At 46.1% G+C, this 19,810-nt stretch overlaps 1 protein-coding gene across 2 annotated transcripts in view; it reads right to left on the bottom strand.

The window, feature by feature from the left end:
* Nucleotides 1–9,948, bottom strand: part of CHN2 (chimerin 2) — a 252,977-nt gene extending 243,029 nt beyond the window's left edge. Inside the window, exon 1 of one of the 2 annotated variants that reach the window (XM_074266602.1) lies at nucleotides 9,732–9,948. In XM_074266602.1, coding sequence (XP_074122703.1) covers nucleotides 9,732–9,780 — 49 coding nt within the window. In that variant the 5' untranslated portion in view covers nucleotides 9,781–9,948. The remainder of the gene's footprint in view (nucleotides 1–9,731) is intronic. The other variant, XM_074266603.1, reaches the window with a different exon arrangement.
* Nucleotides 9,949–19,810: the final 9,862 nt, after the last annotated feature.

The following is a 19,810-nucleotide window of genomic DNA, read 5'->3' as shown; positions in this document are numbered from 1 at the left end:
AGAACAGCCGAGGGCCAGTTTGTACAGGGTCTTGAGTGGCAAACAGGAGCTTCTGTTCTATCAGAGGGTCACCGTAATTGCTCGAGCAAAGGAGGGACAAAGGAGTCAGCTGAGGAGAGGAAAGGAATGGAGAGTGAAGAGATGGACTGGAAAGGGAAGGGACTGGTGGGAGGGAAATCAATTAGGAGGCTATAATAATGGTGTCCTCCAGAGGTAAGATCTGGACTAAGAGGGTGACTTTCTGAACAGAGAAAAGAGAAATGGTGTGAAAATAATTCTCACATAAAAACGTGCTTCCGTAGTAATAGGCCCACCATAATTTTTAACGCTATCTCCCGACAAGCCATTTCAGGTCTCATTAGATATTAAGCTGTAAATCTACTCACAAAAGAAACTCTAGAACAATAGCCCTGGAAGGAATCCTGTTCCACCACCTCATTTTACAGCTGAAGAAAGTGAGGTTCAAAAGGAAGACAGGCCTTCACCGTGGAATCCAAATCTAGAACTGGAAAAGACCCATCAGGATATTTAGTTCACCTCATTCACATAACGATGAGAAAACTGAGACCAAGAGAGGGAAAGTGACTTAGAGTTGCAACGCTTACAAAATGGCGGACCTGGGATTCCACATTGCAGCTGGAACGGACCTCGGAGCTCATCTAGTACAACGCCTTCATTTTACAGAGGAGGAAACTGAGGCCCAGGGAAGTTAAGTGATTTCATCAGCTGGGAGGGAGCCAAGATGAAGAAAATGAGCCTCTGAGAGGGAAGAGACTAATTGGGAGACCTAGAACTCAGGCTCTTAGATCTAGAGCTGGAACAGACAAAAACCTTCGAGTGCCATGCCTTCATTTTCCAACGGGGAGACAGAGTAAAGAGAGAGCAAAGATCTGTGCTGGTTCTTAAATAATGGATCACTGGGAAAACAGATAAAGATTAAGGATGCTGGTCAGTGTTTATGATCCCCCCTCCAGTAAAACAATTACACACACACACACACACACACACACACACACATATGTCGAGCAAAAACATTTTCATATAAACACACACACATATAGACACAACATGGCCAATATACAAACCTCCTGGACTTGATGGGAAGCTCCTTTTACTGCCCTACAAAAGCAGAGATTGAACAACAGACTGGTCCCCAGCGGGAGCAGGCTTTTGGCCAGTGCCCCGAGAGAGAAGGAACACACACACACACACACACACACACACACACACACACACACACACAATACCTACTTAAACAGGTTACACTATTGCTCTGTTTTCACACATAACCAGTCTTGAACAGAAAACAGCTCACTTTGATAGGTGACAACAGGAAAAACATTCAAGTGACTTTCTCAGCAAAAGCCACCTGGAGTTAGGTGGCTCAGGAAACCCAGTGAACACAACACAGAGCATGAAACATAAATACAGTCCTCTCTCTCTGTCTCTGTCTGTCTCTGTGTCTCTGTGTCTCTCTCTCCCTCTCTGTCTCGTCCCTCTGTCTCTCTCTGTCTTTATTTCTGTCTCTCTCTTTTTTCTCTTTTTCTTTCTCTTTCTCTCTCTCTCTCAAAGCAGAGCCTTCTACGGATGCACAGGGAGCAGGTGAAAAGCTCGCCAGTGAAATTGGGGTGAGGAAAGGTCATCCAAATAGCAGCATGAAACCATAATCCTAAGCACAAATCTTTGAACTGAGGAAACAAGCATCCTGGGGGGGAAATGGATTTAGAGCTTTAGGCAAAAAAAAAAAAATTACAAGCAAATTTCCAATATGAATGTCACTTTTGCAAGAAATCTTCACTTAGTTGGTCTCTCCCTGAAAGATTACATGCTTGTTATGTTTGACAGAAATAGAGTAGATTCTTTTAGTTAATAGTGATGGCTGACATTTAAATTCTTATCTTCTTATCTCATTTTAGCCTCTCTGCAAAAGCTAGGAAGTTGGAGATATTATTATTCCCATTCTGCAGATGAGTATAGAGGTGACATGTTCCAGAGTCCACATGTCAGCCTAGACCTTCCTGATCCCCAAACCAACATTCTAACCACTAAGCCATATGGCTCACAAAGAGCAAAAGCCAGCCCCGATCCCTCCTGGTGCGAGTGCCTTCTCCTTAGATCACCTCCAGTGTAGCCTGAGCATCCTTAGTTTGTAGGTAATCATTTGCATGTAGTATTTTTAGTTAGATCTGGGAGTTATTTGAGTTCAGGGACTTCATTTTTTGGTATTTTCAGTTCTTAGCACATAGTAGACTCTTAATAAATGCTCTGGACCCGAACCGATTTAATTTTCACACTTTACATCTCCCTGAAACAAAGGGAAAACAGGGAGGCTGCAGAGGCTGCTTCTGATTTCCTGGGTCAGACAGAATAAAAGCAGCAATATGAAGCCAGGCCCACCTGACTGCTGGAGAAAGAAACCTCTCAATCCATCCCCTCGTGCTCATTGTCCATGATGGCTTGGTGGCTCTGCATATCCTCCTGATTTCTCCTCTCTCCACACACCAGATTCTTAGATCTTAATTAAAATCAGTCTCTGCTGACTTCCATTTTTGTGATGGGCTATCTCAACACTTCCTGGTCTCCGGAGCACTCTGTCAATATTGATACTCGGCCTCCTTCGGTTACTGGAAGACGGCCTATCTCTTTATTTCTGTTACTTTCCATGTGTCAATTTGTACTCTTAGGAGCTGTGTCAATTTGGAAATGAAACTGTAGGTGTATGCATGTGTGTGAGTGTGCAAATGTCTACACACGTGTATATATGTGAGTGTGCAAATGTCTACACATGTGAGTATGCAAATGTTACACATGTGTATGTGTATATATGTGAGTGCAAATGTCTACATGTGTATGTGTGTGTATATATGAGTGTGCAAATGTCTACACAGGTGTATGCATGTGCATATATGAGAGTGCAAATGTTCACACATGTGTATATACATGAGTGTGAGTGTGCAAATGTCTATACATGTGTATATATGTGAGGGTGCAAATGTCTACACATGTGTATATATGTGAGGGTGCAAATGTCTACACATGTGAGTATGCAAATGTTACACATGTGTATGTGTATATATGTGAGTGCAAATGTCTACATGTGTATGTGTGTGTATATATGAGTGTGCAAATGTCTACACAGGTGTATGCATGTGCATATATGAGAGTGCAAATGTTCACACATGTGTATATACATGAGTGTGAGTGTGCAAATGTCTATACATGTGCATGAAGATATACATATCTACCATGTGCCACATATACATATGGTATATACATATAAACACACATATATGTATGTATACTCATTCACCAGGTTATCATGTTGCTCTTCCGCAAATCAATCACTGCTTATTTAGGAGCAAAATCAGCCGTGATCCACTAATCTCATGGCTTCAGAAGAATTTTCTTTGACATTTAAAATAACCAAGGATGTTATTACCCCATTGTGATACATTTGCTTGCCACATATTTTATTTTAATTTGATGGATTCTATTTTCTTTCTAGAAAACAACATTAGTAACAATAATAAGTAACATTCATTAAGTATCTAAGATTTGCAAAGTGCAAACCTTAGGTTTTATCCTCACTGAGTTATGCGCTATTATTCCCATTTTGCAGATGAGGAAATGAAGGCAGAAAATGGTTAGGCGCCCGAGCAAAGACAGAAAATGGTTAGGCGCCCGAGCAGGGTCACCAAGATGATAAGTGTCCGGAGGCACGTTTGAGTTCAGGTCTTGCTGAGTCCATTTAGCACTCTACACATCGCACCCATACGGCCACAAGCTGCCCCTCTGTAAGTCTTTCAGAAGCAGGATGGTTTCGTGTTTTAGCCTCAGCTACGGTGCCTGATGGTCACAGAACTTAGTAGGTGCCCACGGATGGACTAAGTTTATATTTACTTGTATGTGTCTAGGGTGTTCCCCCACCATCCAGCAGAATGGCACATACTGTGTGTCTGTTTATCTCTGGATCTCCAGTATCTAAGAGAGTCCCTGATACCCCGGGAATGTTCCATAAATGCTTGACTGAATTTTCTCACTCGTTGCCACTCGTCTGGGGAAAACTTAGTTTAAGATGAAGAGCATAGTGTGGGAGTACTTCTTAGGAGAAAGGAGGCTGCCTTGCTCAGTTGTTACCAGTGTGACCTTGGATAATAGGTTACTTCTGCTCTGAAGGCCTCAGTTTTGTCATCTGTCCAATGGGGGAGTTGGACTTGATAGTCCCCAACTCCAGACACTCTGAGGAACACTCTTAACTACAGTTTTCTTTCAAGTATTCTCAAGAAATCACAACCATGTTCTTTGTTTCCCTCAGTAAACTTGACTTTTGCTGGAGAATTCCTAGGAACTGGATTGTTTAAAGGTATATCTAAAATTTAGTGTCTCGGGGACCTAATACCTTTCTCAGAATAGGACCAAGAGTGGTCCAAGTGTCAAGGAGGAGCTTCATTTCAGAGGAAGAAGCCAGTTCTCCTCCCTGGCTAACTGGTCAGCCGCAATGGGCCCGTCAAACATACTCTCAGCCTGCCCAATGCTTCTGAAACTGAGAGCAGATGCCCAGCCATGACCCAAATGCTCCGTGAGCCATGAGGAGCCCCAGGCAGGGTCCTGCTTAGGGAGCAACGATCCAGAAGAAGATGGGCGTCCACAGACACAAGGACCCAAAAGTCTGAGGACTCCAAACTCAGGCTTCAAAGCTAAATTCACTGGGCAGAGGAAGCAGCCGGTGGCTTGGATCTCATGGCACCGCAAGCTAGAAAGGACCAGAGCCCTCTCTCTCACCCTACTGAGGAGGAAAGCGAGGCTCCCTGGGAATTCAGGGAAGAACATTAATATTTAGGGATACTAAGAGGTGAGATGGGGCCCATCAACAAGGCTACTTTAAGTATGTATCCCATGCTGGGCTCTGTGCTAAGCACTGGGGAGAGAAAAACAAAGGAAAAGCTGGTTGCTCTCCTGGAGAAGTCCTGACTCCAAGCCAGAACACGTGCACAAAATCACACCCCGCTGAAAGGTCCCCAAGAGATGGACAGAGTGTGTGTGGACCTCAGAAGAGATCTTGGAGATGATCCCACCTAAACCCATCAATTCCCTGGGCTCCTGAGAGGAATTCCTGGAGGAATCCTTTGTATTCCCCATATTACTTTGCACATCCTAAAATATATATTTACTAATAGGGCAGCATTGTAGACAGAAGTCTGTATTTGGATTCCAGAGGAAATGGGTTCAAATGTTTCCTCAGATACTTACAATGTGACTTTGGGCAGATCACTTAAATCCTCTGTATTTCTTTTTTCTTCCTTCCTTCCTTTTTTCTTTCTTTCTTTCTTTCTTTCTTTCTTTCTTTCTTTCTTTCTTTCTTTCTTTCTTTCTTTCTTTCTTTCTTTTTTTTTTTCCTGAGGCAATTAAGTGACTTGCCCAGGGTCACACAGCTGGGAAATGTTAAGTGTCTGAGGCCGCATTTGAACCCAGGTCCTCCTGACTTCAGGGCTGGTGTTCTATCCACTGCTCCCCCCAACCCTCTGTATTTTAACTTCATCTGTACTGAGCTTGGACTCAATATCCCTTAAGGTTTCTTCCAGTTCAGATTCTGTGCTGCCAGGATTTTATTACTTTTGCTTTTATTCTGTATATACTGATACATTTTTGTCTGCCTAAATAAAATGTAAATTCTTTGAGAGCAGGGACTGTTAGATTGTTGTTCCAGCCCCTGGAACAGTGCCTGGCATCTAGAGGGAAGGGCTGGGCTTGCCAAGACCAGCTCTCCCTCCACTCTCTTGAACTGCCTCTCTGCCTGAGTAAGGATATAAATATGTTTGTTGATTCATTGGGTTGAAATCCCACCCCAGATAGAACCACAGGCAAGTTACTTAAACTCTCTGGGATTGTTTCCTCATCTGTAAAATGGGGATTAAAGTCACCCATTCACCTCCCTCACGAGGTCCTTGAGAAGCTTCCCTGAGTCGATGGAGGGAAGGCACTTTCCCATAAATGTCAGCTATTGTCATTACTGTTTAGTGACTCTGGGCTATAGATACCAACAGTGGCCATCACCTCCAGATCCTTCTCCTTCCCCCACACCCACGCCTTTATGACAAGCCTTCTGTATCTCTCACGATATTCTTGCATATTGAAAATGACATTCCTCATATTTTCTAAAATTTGTAAGCAAATAATCACCGACGGCATAGATCAACGCTTCTTAAACTGGGGTGCTACCACGTAAGTCAGTGTAGGGATTGTGAAATTATTTGTAAATATTTGATTGGTAGAAATACCTACTGAATATACTTATATACCCAGGGTTCTATGAAATTTTCTTGGGTGAAAAGGGTTTACGAGTGGAAAAACTGTAAGAACCCCTGACTTAGGTGATATGAACGAGGCACTTTACAGATTCCCAAACAGGAGTCCCTGCCCTGATTTTGCCTAATTTCCATTAGTCTCAGTGAGAGAGTTCAGCATTCACCAGTGAAGACGAGTGTTGGAAGCATCTCTATAGTAAGCTTCCAGAGCTTTTCCAGAATTTTTTTCAGAATTATTCCAGAATAAACCAATATATCATGGTTCCATGTTACCTCCTTTTCAGGAAACTCCGGTGGTTCCATCTTCCCCCCAGGATCAAATCTAAACTCCTCTTCTAGGCGTGTGAAGCCCTCTCAGCCTGGTCCCTAGCCCCACTGGCTTCCACCACACTGACTATGATTCCCATCCATGTCCACTGAGGCATTGCCAGATTGGGCACCTTGCCATTTCTCCTACAGACCCCTCCATCTGCCATTTCCATGCCTCTGCAGCCATTGTCCCCATGCTTGGAACACACAGCCTCCTCATCTACCTCTCAGGAATCCTATTTCTTTCCTTTAAGGCTCAGCTCACACTCTTAGGCTGCCCCTTTTTCATCCAGTTCTTTCTCCTTCAAAAATACTTCATATCAATTTTGAGTCTATTTCAAAAGTTCCTATGGTCTTCTCAGGAAAAACTATAAACTCCCAGAGGACAAGAACCACTTTTATCTTTGTCTTTGCACTCCCAGTGCCTCGCACATAGTAGGTGCTTATTAAACGGTTATTGGTCATTTGTGTTTTCTCCAAGCACACAGAAACATATTATTCATATAATTAATATTATTAGCAAGAAAAACATGATAGTGTTGACACCTCCTTTCTTCCCAACCCCCAAATGATGCATCATTTCCGATGGGGAGTCCTCTGAGACCGGGAAGGGCCCCTTTCTTTCTGAGCCATGGTAGTTCACCCAAATGAACTGCCCAGCTGGCCCGGCAGCTTAAAAGCACTAGAACTCTCTACAATCAACAAGTGACTGCTTTCAGTGGATAAGGCTCCGGGCTCCCATTAGCTCCCCATATTGGGACCTCCATGTGCATTTTATTAGCGGACTGGGAGGGAGGGGACTTTTAAATTGATAAATTTGTCTCAAAAGATAAGAGACTTTTTTTTTTTAAGATTCTCCACAGTGACCACAGGCCTGCATGTCAGGACTTATTTTGTGACACTTCTAGCTCAGTTCCTGACTGCTTGATTTTCCAGGGCTACCAAAGGTTGGCTTTGCTTGTTTTTAATGGCTTCACATTTTTTCTAATGCTAAGCACGCGCGCACACACACACACACACACACACACACACACACAAACACACACACACACACACACTCATGTGTGTGTCTGTATCCACAAGGGAGAAAGCTCTCATGTGGGCAAGGCGCTCTGCCCTGTGTCCGGGGTTTTTTCTACCCAGGAACCACGATCCCTCGTGCTCCGCTTTCCTCACTAGAAGAGGCTGCCTAGGCGGCGGCTTTTGTTTTCTTTCCCCAAGCGGGCCAGGGCCACCAAGTCAGCAGCCCGCAGGCTTCCTCCACCTTCCAGCTCCCAGAGCAAATGGGGAGGAAATCGGCTGAGGGCAGTCCACCTAGTCGAGATATGGGGGGGGGGGGGGGGGGGGAAACCTTCAGTGCGAGCTAATGCCCATTTTACAGAAGAAGAAACTGAGTCCCAGAAAGATTCATCCACCCAAGGTCACACAGGATTAGAACTCAAGTCTTTTGACTCCATTCTTTCCATCGCACTAGACTGAATGCCCGATAATATAAAATACATCACCGTTATACGTAGCACAATGTGTTATGCGAGGGAGGTCATGGATCTGGGTGGAAGGCTAACGTTGCCATCAGTGGGGAATTTTACCCGTCAGCCCGTCTTCCCCCCCCCCCCCCAGGCTCGCGCCGACTCCGGGACGGAGAGCGCTCGGGGAGGGGACCCTGTGCCCTGCCGGAGAGGGAAAGCCCCCGGCGGGAATCTGCGCCCCCCAGCACCGCCCTGACTCTGCCCCTGGCCCGAACCTCCCGGGCCGGGCTCCCGCGGGGTCCTCGGCGAAGGCCCGCGTGGAGCCGCCAGCCCCGCTCGGGTCGCATTCCTCCCCCGGACCCGAAGCGCTTCGGCATCTGCCAGCAAAGTTTGCCCCGACCCGGGGGGGTTCTTGCCCGGCGAGGATCGCCCGGGTTAGAAAACCGTGGCGTGCGGAAGCGGCGGCCCCGCCTCGATCGATCGCGCCCCGAGCAGCCGCGAGCCCGGGTGCAGGTGCTCACCGAGGGCAGGTAAAGTGTGCCCGGAGGCTCCCCAAAGGAGACCTACAATCGTGTCACACACGCGCGCGCACACTCACACTCACACACACAATGTCACACACACGCACACACACAATCACACACAGTGTCTCTCACACTCACACACACAATGTCACACACACGCACACACACAATGTCACACACACAGTGTCTCTCACACTCACACTCACACACAGTGTCTCACACCCTCACACACACAATGTCACACACAGTGTCTCTCACACTCACACTCACACACACAGTGTCTCACACCCTCACACACACAATGTCACACACACGCACACACACAATGTCACACACACAGTGTCACACAGTGTCACACACAGTGTCTCTCACACTCACACTCACACATACAGTGTCTCACACCCTCACACACACAATGTCACACACACAATGTCACACACACACAGTGTCACACACACGCACACACACAATGTCACACACAGTGTCTCTCACACTCACACTCACACATACAGTGTCTCACACACTCACACACACACTCACGCGCGGCACTTGTGAAGCAGCGAAGAGTAAGCAGCTCGCCAGCCTGTAAGCGGCTTAGAAGAAAGAGCTAATCCCCCCATTCTTTCCGCCTAAGACGTGCCCCGTGCACTCCCAAGTCTCCCCTTCACCGTCTACCCGGCTAATTTCTGAAACAAACAAAGAGAACGGAGCAGGGTTCGACAGGGGGCTCGCTCTCCTTTGGCCTCGGAATCGGGGAGCCGCGGGAGAGGTCGGGGCGCCCCCCCCCCGCCCGCCGCGCCCGGAGGCGGCAGCCGCCAACCAGCGGGCTGGGGAAAGTCCGAGTGCCCCGAACCTCCGCTCTCGGGGCGCCGGCATCTGGGACGGGAGAGGCTGGCCTCGCCGCCCGGGGACGCTCCGCTTCCTTTCCCACGTCCGCCCCGGCACACAGACCGAGCGAGCGGCGACTCGGCGCTGGGAAATAAGCAGCCGCCTCCCCCCGAACAAGTGGCCAGCCTGCGAGAAGGCGGGCGGGCGCCGCGCGGGGGACGGCGGGCTCCCCCCGCAGAGGACCGGGAGCGAGCCCCTCGGGGCCCCCACGCGCGGGCGGCTGCGAACTCACTCACCCGAGGAGACCGAGGAGCCCGACAAACTGGAGTTGCTGGACGCTGCCATCGTCCCCCGCCGGATTCCCCCCGCGAAGCCCCTCCTCAGATTCGGGTCCAGATGTGGCCGTGGCCGCCGCCGCCGCCGCCGTCCTGGCTCTGCCGCTGCCGCCGCCGCTGCCCCCAGCCCATGGCAAAGTCCCGGGGACGCCGAGCGCGGAGCGGCCGCCTCCTCCCAGCCTCCTCGCCAGCGCCGCGTCCCCCCCGCCCCCTCCGGGACTGGGCTGCACTTCCTGCTCCGCCAGATGACGCGCGGCCAACGCCGCTATTTAAGTGCGCTTTCCTCCCCTCGCAGCTCCGCTTCGCGCGGCTCTGGGCGGCCCGCGGGAGGTGCCAGCGGAGCCGAGCGGAGCCAAGCAGAGCGGGGAGGCGGGCGGGCGGGCCGCGCGACACCGCCCGGGAGCCCCGGCCCCGGCCCCGGCCCCGGCTCGGCTCGAGTTAGTCCCTGAATGGGACCCAAGCTCAGAGGGAAAGCCGAGCTCCGGCTCCTTCCGTGCCCGCTCCTCCGCAGCTCCGGGGCAGCCCGGGGAGAAGGAGGTGACACTTAGAACACACACACACACACACACACACACAGAGGCACACCCGGACGAAAGAACGGCGCGGCCCCCTCCCCTCGTCCCGCCTCCGCCACGCGCCCACACAAAGGAACGGGGAAGGCGCGGCGGCCGCGGCGGCGGCGGTATCGGTGCCAGGCGGCCGCTCGCTACACAGCTTGCGGCTGCAGCCCGAGGCGGCCAGGGCTCCAAAGGGGAGGCTGGGCCCGAAGGAGCGGAGCGGGGAGCCGGCCCCTCGCGACAAACCCCCCTGGCCGGGCTCCTCAGCCGCCGGGCACTCCGGGGCCCAGGGCACACAGGCGCCAGGGTCACGGCTGCCTGCCGGCCAGGTGGGCCCAACCTCCTCGAGGGAGGCTACACCCGGGCCGGGTATCGGCAGGCCCGGCGGGCGCGACCCTGTCAGCCCGAGGCTCCCCGCGCCCTGCCCCGCTCTCGGGCCGGACAGAAAGGGCGGGCACCGCCAGGGCCCACTCAGACCCAGCAAGACGCTGCAAAGGGGCTCCAGGCTGCGCTGCCTGAGCTCGCAGCCCGAATCCCGGGACGCTGGTCAAGCGGGCGCGGCCGGGCTTGATGCGGCCCCGTGTTCTAAACGGGCTCTACCTGTAGGGGCATCCCGCGGGCACCGAGCCTGCTGAGACCTGGGCACGCCTTCTCTGCGCCAGGATTTTAAACCCACACACACACGACTTAGACACACATACTCCTCCCCACACACACACTCTCACACACACTCTCACTCATACACACACATTCACACTCTCACACACACACTCACATGCACACTCACTCTCACACACACTTATACTCACTCATATACACATACTCACACATCCTCACACACTCACACACACTCATACACACACATTCACATTCACACACATTCACATTCACACACACACACTCACTCATACACACACATACACATTCACACACACATTCACACTCTCACACATTCTCACACACACACACACTCACTCATACACACACATTCACATTCACACACATTCACACTCTCACACACACTCACTCATACACACACATACACATTCACACACATTCACACTCACTCTCACACACTCATACACACACATTCACACTCTCACACACTCTCACATTCACTCACTCTCACACACACTTATACTCACTCATATACACACATAGTCACACATTCTCACACACTCACACACTCACTCATACACACACATTCACATTCACACACACACACTCACTCATACACACACATTCACTTTCACACACATTCACATTCACACACACATTCACATTCACACACTCATACACACACACTCACACACACTCACTCATACACACACATTCACTTTCACACACATTCACATTCACATTCACACACTCATACACACACACTCACACACACTCACTCATACACACACATTCACATTCACACACACATTCACACTCACTCTCACACACTCATACACACACATACTCACACATTCACACACACTCATTCTCACACACACACAGCATTACAAAGGGGACCACTTATAGAGAAATGCATCTCTGATTTGTTGTCAACTACATTCCCGTATCTCAGAGTGAGAACCCGAGCTTTAAAGGGGCGCTACCCGCGGCAGACACCGCCCCCCCCGCCCCCCCCCCCCCCCCGCCCTCGGGCCGGACCCGAGTCAGGCGGCGGCTTCCCGGCCTCCACGGCGTCCGGCGTTCCAAGCCGCACTTCGCTGAGCCCCGGGGCAGACTCGGCTCTGCCGCGGAGAAAAAGAGCGCCTGGGGCTCTGAGGAAGGGCAGCTTTCTAAAGGGAGCTTCCATCAGCCGAGGCCGCCTCGGCAGCCTTCCGCTTGCCTGCGAGGGAGGCCCGGTAGCCGGAGGCAGGGAGCCCGGCTGTGGGAATGGGTCCTGACCCTCCACTCCCCCTCGCGCTCCCGGCCGCGAGTGTCCTTGGGCTTGAGCCAATCCTTCTACCCATCCGTGCCCGGGTGGGAGGTTGGGTTTCTTAAGAAGCAAAAGAGATCGGAACCATCCTGAACCAAACACAGCCCAGACGTCAAAAGGCGTTCGGGCCGGGGGGGGGGGGGGGGGGGGGGGAGGGGAGGGGCTTTCCGGCGGCGCCCTAAAGACCCCTGGAGCTAAGTCCGACTGAGCCCCGTCAGTGGCGGACCTGCAGCGTGAGGAGCGGCGGAGGTGGGAGAGAACTGGGCCTGACACAAGGTTGCGCTGCATTTAAAGCGAAATCAATTTCACCGGAAGGGAATATCACGCAGGCTCTAAAACCCCAAACCTATTTCATGCTCCCAGCGGGGCGACCCGTTCATTTCGTCCTGAAGCGGAGGCAAAACTGTGAAATTCGAACAGAAATTGGGAGATCAAAGGAAAAGGAGGCATTAAAGAAGGGATGTCGTCCCGTCATGCGCCCCAGTGGAAAGCGGAACGCTGGGCTAGCGCCATTTTTTAAAAAGCACGGCTAAAGGGACACAGCTGATTCCTAATTTCTCTGGAGACATGTGAACACCAACCAAATCCTGGCAGGTTCCAAGATCTGTCAGCACCCCGCGGACTGTGGGCATAACCAATGCTCCATAACTGCAGCCTGCGCGTCTCTCTCTTAGAAGGCCGATTTAAGCCGACTCGTGTCCGGGTGTGTTTCATTTCACACTAGTTTTGGTTTAACAACTGGCCTTGAATTGGCATCCAGCTGTGCATGCGGGGAGGTCATGTCCCGGATGGGCAGCGCCGCCGTAATGGAGCTTTCAGCCCGAGGCAGCCCGAGGCTCCGTGGATAGTGTGCAGGCCGAGGGCCCGTGGGATCTGAGTTCAAATTCAGGCTCTTCTACTAGCTGTGAGTGTCCCCCGCAAATCACGTAATCCTGCGGGCCTCAGTTTCATCCTCTGTCAGGTGAGCTGGAGAAGGAGGGGCAAAGCAGGCCAGGAAACCCCCGGATAAATCCAGCAAACGAATCGAGATTCATAGCCCAGTGGCGGAAGAGCTAGAAAGCTGGGCCCAGCGTCAGAAAGCCCTGAATTCAAATCCCCTTTTAGTCACTGGTCTGGTCAGGTGACAAGGTCTTTGAGCCTCAGTTCCTCATCTGTGAAGGGGGGAGGGGAGATAATGCATCATTCATAAAAGAACTGAGTTCTCCATCCTGGTTCCTTGGGAACATCACTCACATCCCTGAGGAAACTGAGGTTTCCTCATCTGCAAGATCCATATTGGAACCTAGAAAAATGGCTGAAGCCCTCAGCATTCTGGGAATCTGGAGCACTCTCAGTAGGTGAAGACTTGCCGGCCTATGTGGTAAAGGAAAATCCTCCTGAGGTCTTTTTCTACCCAAAGAAATCACTCCCCAATAGCAGTTCTTGCACTCAACAAAGTTGTTCTGAGAACTAAATGGACATTTATTTCTATATCTCTGTGTGCCCATAATCCAAGCTCCCCTTGGCAAGATGCTAATCTTCTTTGTCTAAGTGATTGCCCAGCTCTTCTCTTCCCCAATAGCTGTAAGCTCCCTGAGGGCAGGGTTCCTCGTTTTGTAACTCTAAGTCTAATGCTTAGCACAGGGTTTAATAAGTATATATTGACCTTCTCATGAAGGGCATCTTCTGGCTTGCTTTCTCAAGCAGTAGAAAAGGGGCTAGAGGGAGGAAGAGAATTTGGAACCAATTTTAAAAAAATGTTAAATATTTAAAAAGCTAAATGTAATTGGGAAATGTTTAACAAAATTAAAAAAAAAATACAGTGGCAACAACAAAATACATGCAGCATTCCACATGGGTATTTCACCAATTCATGGGTAAGTTTTATGCAAAAGGAAAAACAATACAGCCAGAATATGTTAAGACTTGAACTTGGGTCATTCTGTGTCTGTAATTCTAAGGCCTATTTTTTCTCTTAAGAAGTATTGATAATGTATTTTAAAGCAGAAAAAAAAAAGTAGACATAATACTGGTCTAATTCTTCAATGAGCCTATGTGCATCGGTGCATTCCCTCCAACAACACAGACTGTAATGTATCCATACCTACCCATCCCATGAAACTCTTGTCCATAGTGAGTTCTGTTATAAGGAGACAAATATAAGCTCTCCTGTCTCTGGAGAGCTGATCACTCCATCTTTTCTCTATGGATGGCATTTGTTATTCCATTTCTTTTCAATAATGCTTTTGTTTGTGTTAGGTTGCGACCTCTTCACACCTGCCACACCCTTTACTACTGACCTACAGTATAGCCACCTGTATTTTCATTTTTTTGTAGATTGCAGTGTTTCATGTCTCAGCTAAACCCCATTGGAGGAATATAGGTATCTAAAAAAGGATGGGATTTTTTTTTATTAAAGCCTTTTATTTTCAAAACATATGTATGCATAATTTTCAACATTAATCTTTGCAAAACCTTGTGTTCCAAATTTTCTCTCCTTCCCCTTATCCCCTCTCCTCGATGGCAAGTAATCCAATATGTGTTAAAGATGTTAAAATATATGTTAAATCCAATATATGTATACATATTTATACAATGATTTTGTTGCACAAGAAAAATCAGTTCAGAAAGGAAACAAAAAATGAGAAAGAAAACAAAATGTAACCAAAAAAACAACAAAAAGAGTGAAAATGCTGTGTTGTGATCCACCCTCAGTTCCCGCAGTCCCCTCTCTGGGTGCAGATGGCTCTCTCTATCACAAGATCATTGAAACTGGCCTGAATTGTCTTATTGCTGAAAAGAGCCATGTCCATCAGAATTGATCATCATATAATCTTGTTGCCATGTACAATGATCTCCTGGTTCTGCTCATTTCACTCAGCATCAGTTCATGTAAGTCTCTCCAAACCTCTCTGCTGGTCATTTCTTACAGAATAATAGTATTCCATAACACTCACATACCATAACTTATTCAGCCATTCTCCAACTGAAGGGTAGCCACTCAGTTTCCAGTTTCTGGCCACTACAAAAAGGGCTGCCACAAACATTTTTGCTCATGTGGGTCCCTTTCCCTCCTTTAATATCTCTTTGGGATATAGGCCCTTAGAGACACTGCTGGATCAAAGGGTGTGCACAGTTTGATGGACCTTTGGGCATGGTTCCAAATTGCTCTCCAGAATGGTTGGATCCATTCACAATTCCTCCAACATTTTCCCACATCCCCTCCAACATTCGTCCTTGTCTTTTCCTGTCATCTTAGCCAATCTGAAAGGTGTGTAGTAGTATCTCAGAGTTGTCTTAATTTGCATTTCTCTGATTAATAGTGATTTAGAGTACCTTTTCATATAGCTAGAAATGGTTTCAATTTCTTAATCTGAAAATTGTCTGTTCATATCCTTTGACCATTTATCAATTAGAGAATGCCTTGAATTCTTATAAATTTGAGTCAATTCTCCATATATTTTGGAAATGAGGCCTTTATCGGAACCCTTGACTGTAAAAATATTTTCCCAGTTTATTACTTCTAATCTTGTCTGTATTAGTTTTGTTTGTGCAAAAACTTTTTGACTTAATATAATCAAAATTATCTATTTTGTGTTCAATAATAAACTCCAGTTCTTCTTTGGCCACAAATTCCTTCCTTTACCACAGATCTGAGAGGTAAACTACTCTTTGTTCTTCTAAGTTGCTTATCATATTACTCTTTATGCCTAAATCATGAACCCATTCCAACTTTATCTTGATATAGGGTGTTAGGTGTGGGTCAATGCCTAGTTTCTGCCATACTAATTTCCAATTTTCCTAGCAGCTTTTGTCAAAGAGCAAGCTCTTATCCCCAAAGCTGGGGTCTTTGGGTTTGTCACACACTAGATTTCTATTGTCATTGACTATTGTGTCCTGTGACCCTAACCTATTCCACTGATCGACTACTGTATTTCTTAGCCAGTACCAAATGGTTTTGATGACCGTTGCTTTATAACATAGTTTTAGATCTGGTACAGCTAGGCCACCTTCATTTGCATTTTTTTCATTAATTCCCTTGAAATTTTTGACCTTTTGTTCTTCCAGATGAATTTTGTTATTATTTTTTCCAGATCTGTAAAATAATTTCCTGGGAGTTTGACTGGTATGGCCCTGAATAAGTAGATTAATTTAGGTAACATTGTCATTTTTATTATATCCACTCAGCCTCCTACGAGCACTTGATATTTTCCCAGTTAATTAGATCTGACTTTATTTTTGTGGAAAGTGTTTTGTAGTTGTGTGCACATAGTTCCTGACTTTACCTTGACAGATAGACTGTCTGTCAAGGGAGAAATTTGTCTGTTGTGATTAAAATAAAATTTCTTAAATAATTCACCTGGAAAAATTAAATATGTTCCAAACTCTAATATGCAATTGATTATACAGCCCATAGAGTTCCTTGATTAGTATATTTATTTATATTTTTATAACTCTGATTTATGTATTTTATATATGTATATGTAAAAGCTTTTAAAGCTTAACATTGCACTAAGACTTTGGGGACATCTTATGTGTATATATGAATATGTGTCTTGGACAGACAATGCAGACACTTTATGATTTGCAAAGTGTAAACACACAGTGTATGTGTGTATCTATATATACTCTATATATACTGCATTGTATATCTATATCTATATGTGTGTATTAGTTTTTAATCCTGTCTCCAACATTTGCAGTGTGACCATAGATACATCATGTAAGCTCTCTGAGTCTCAGCTTATTCATCTTCAAAATGGGAACAATAAAAGCTCTAATACCTCACTCTATCTATCTATCTATCTATCTATCTGTCTGTCTGTCTGTCTGTCTGTCTATCTATCTATCTATCTATCTATCTATCTATTCATTCATCCATTTGTCCATCCTCCAGCCTCAGAAATAGCCGTTCTGGGTAAGAAGGAGTAACCCAGGGCTCTTTGCAGCAGCAAAATTAGGATTCGGATGGAAGATGCTGTGGAGACCCCTAGTGGTAAAGGCAAGCCCAGCTAGTTTTGTACATGTTGCAGTGCATACCTGTAACACCAAGTTTATTCACATCCTTGAATCTTTCACCCAAAATCAAGTCCTTTTTTCTATTTGTTCCGTTTTTGTACAGCTGATTTGCTCTAGTTGCATATTTTTACTGATTTATGCTACATTGTAGATTTCTGACTTTCGAATTTATTTGGATGATTTAAATACACGTTCTACCTGAGGCTTGCCCTGCTCTTAACTGCTAGTACTTGTCCCTTTCCTCTGAAAATTACTCCAGATTTACTTTGCATATATTTTATATTCACTCATATATGCATAAGTTGTCTCCCCCTGAAGAATATAAATTCCTTCAGGGCAAAGGACGATTTCATTTTCGTCTCTTTATTCCCAACATCTAGATTAAAAAAAAGCTGTAAGTCACTAATAATTGCTCTAAATAAACACTGAAAGTGTCCTAAATAACTGATAGTGATAATAATAACAAATACTAATAAACAAATAATACCAACATGTGAAGAAATGTCCAAATCATTAATATTTAGAGAAATGAAAATTAAAGCAACTGAGTTTCTACCCCATTCTCATCAGATTAACAGAGGAACATGATAAATGATGGAGAAGCTGAGAGAAAATAGGCCCAAGAGTGCTCCTGTTGGTGGAGCTGTGAATGGTTTTGTCCATTCTGGAACATGATTTGGAGCAATGCCCCCCAGTGTTACTAAAATGTGCGTACCCTTTGACCCAACAATATCCTTGCTAGACCTATAGTCCAGAGAAATCAAACAAAGAGGAAAAGGACCCAAATGTACAAGCAGCTTCTTTTGTGGTAGCAGCAAACACTGGAAAATTAGGAATTATCCTTCTACTGGGGAATGCCTAGACAAATTTCATTAGGTATATATAATGGAATACTCTTGTGCCATAAGAAATGATCAGAATTTTTTTTCTCAATAGTCTTATTTTTCCAAATATATGTAAAAATAGTTTTCAACATTCATTTTTGTAAGATCCAAATTTCCAAATGGAGTTTTAAAGGAAACCGGAAAGACCTTTATGAATTAACACAGATTGAAATGAGTAGAACTAGAGGAACAGTGTATACAATAATAATATCATTGACAAACACAATTTTGAATGACTAGACATCCCTGATCAATACAATGATAAAGTACAACTCCAAAAGAATAAAGATGAACCAGGGTATTCAAGACCCATCAGGAGGGTGATGAACTGAAAGTGCCTTATGAGACATTTTTCAAAGTGGAGAAATAAGTTTTAGTTGACTATGCATCTATGTAGTAAGGATTTTCTTTTCATTTAAAGGAAATTGTTCTGGGGGGCAGGACAATCATGAGAGAGAAAGATTAAAAAATGTAAAGAGAGATTGAGTTTAGATTGAATGTGACATTGCTGAGAGAGTTCACCGATTATGATTCATGATAGGGTTTGGAGGACTTTTAGAGAAGATGTAAAAATAAGAAAAATTAAAATGTAGATTTGAAATTATTATTTTGGCAAAGATTAAAGTTTTTATATTTGAAAAAAAACTTCAGTATCTGGTATTTAATAAATATTTATTGACTGATTGGTTGAAGATTAAGTATTCACTGTAGACATTTAGAGTTGGGGGAGGGATGACTAATATTTTTCCTACTTATTCTCATCTATTTAAAAGTATCAAGCCATTCAGGATAGACTTTTTTCTCTACAAATACTGAGATGTGCTTTGTTTGGTCTTATTCTTCCCACAGACCAGCAATTCATTCTGCCATTGCTTTACTATTGTTAGAAAAATTTTAATACATCCTACATCTTTGCCTCTTGAATAAATTTTCATTATCACCTATCTCTCAGCTGAAGTATAATTTATTTATTAAATTAATAATATTATTATTAAGTTAAATTTATTGTTAAAAATTAAACTTGGTCCCTGCCCCGAGCTTTTTACTATCTGATGTGGCAGCACAGTACCCAGGAAATTGTTTTACATTTATAGCTGAAAAGACCTACATTCAAATCCTAATTCTAACATCTTCTGATACTTTCTGCACCTCTTTTCTTATCTGTAAAATGAAGTAGTTATAGTAGATGCCCTCTAAGGTCCCTTTTAACTAAAAATCTGAGATTCTATGAGCTTTAAAAAATGAACAGGGTCCCCAGCTCCATTTTGGGTCATTTCCTTGACGTGGAGATCTTGGACAAATTCCCCTGGCTACACCTTGCTTCTCTGCTGCACAAAATAAGGGAATTGGATTTGTTGATCCTTAAGGTCCTTCTGGGAATAAGGTGGTGCAGGGGATAGCATGTCAAGCCCAGAGTCAGGAACACTCATTTTCGTGAGTTTGAATCTGGCCTCAGACACTTCCTAGCTGTGTGACCCTGGCCAAGTCACTTCTCCCTATTTGACTCAAAGGTATTGATACCCTCTCCCTGCTGCTTGGTGCTCAGGCAGGCATGGGGGGGCACTGCCTTAAGTTTACTTTCCCCATCTTCCCCCATTGTTTTTTCTCTGGTTTTTGTTAAAAGAGCTTGGTCCCTGCTTAGGAGATGAGGAGCAATGTGTTTTCAGGAGA

This window comes from Sminthopsis crassicaudata, chromosome 5, assembly GCF_048593235.1.
Source record: "Sminthopsis crassicaudata isolate SCR6 chromosome 5, ASM4859323v1, whole genome shotgun sequence".
NCBI lineage: Eukaryota > Metazoa > Chordata > Mammalia > Dasyuromorphia > Dasyuridae > Sminthopsis > Sminthopsis crassicaudata.
This window is presented reverse-complemented; position numbering and strand designations above follow the sequence as displayed.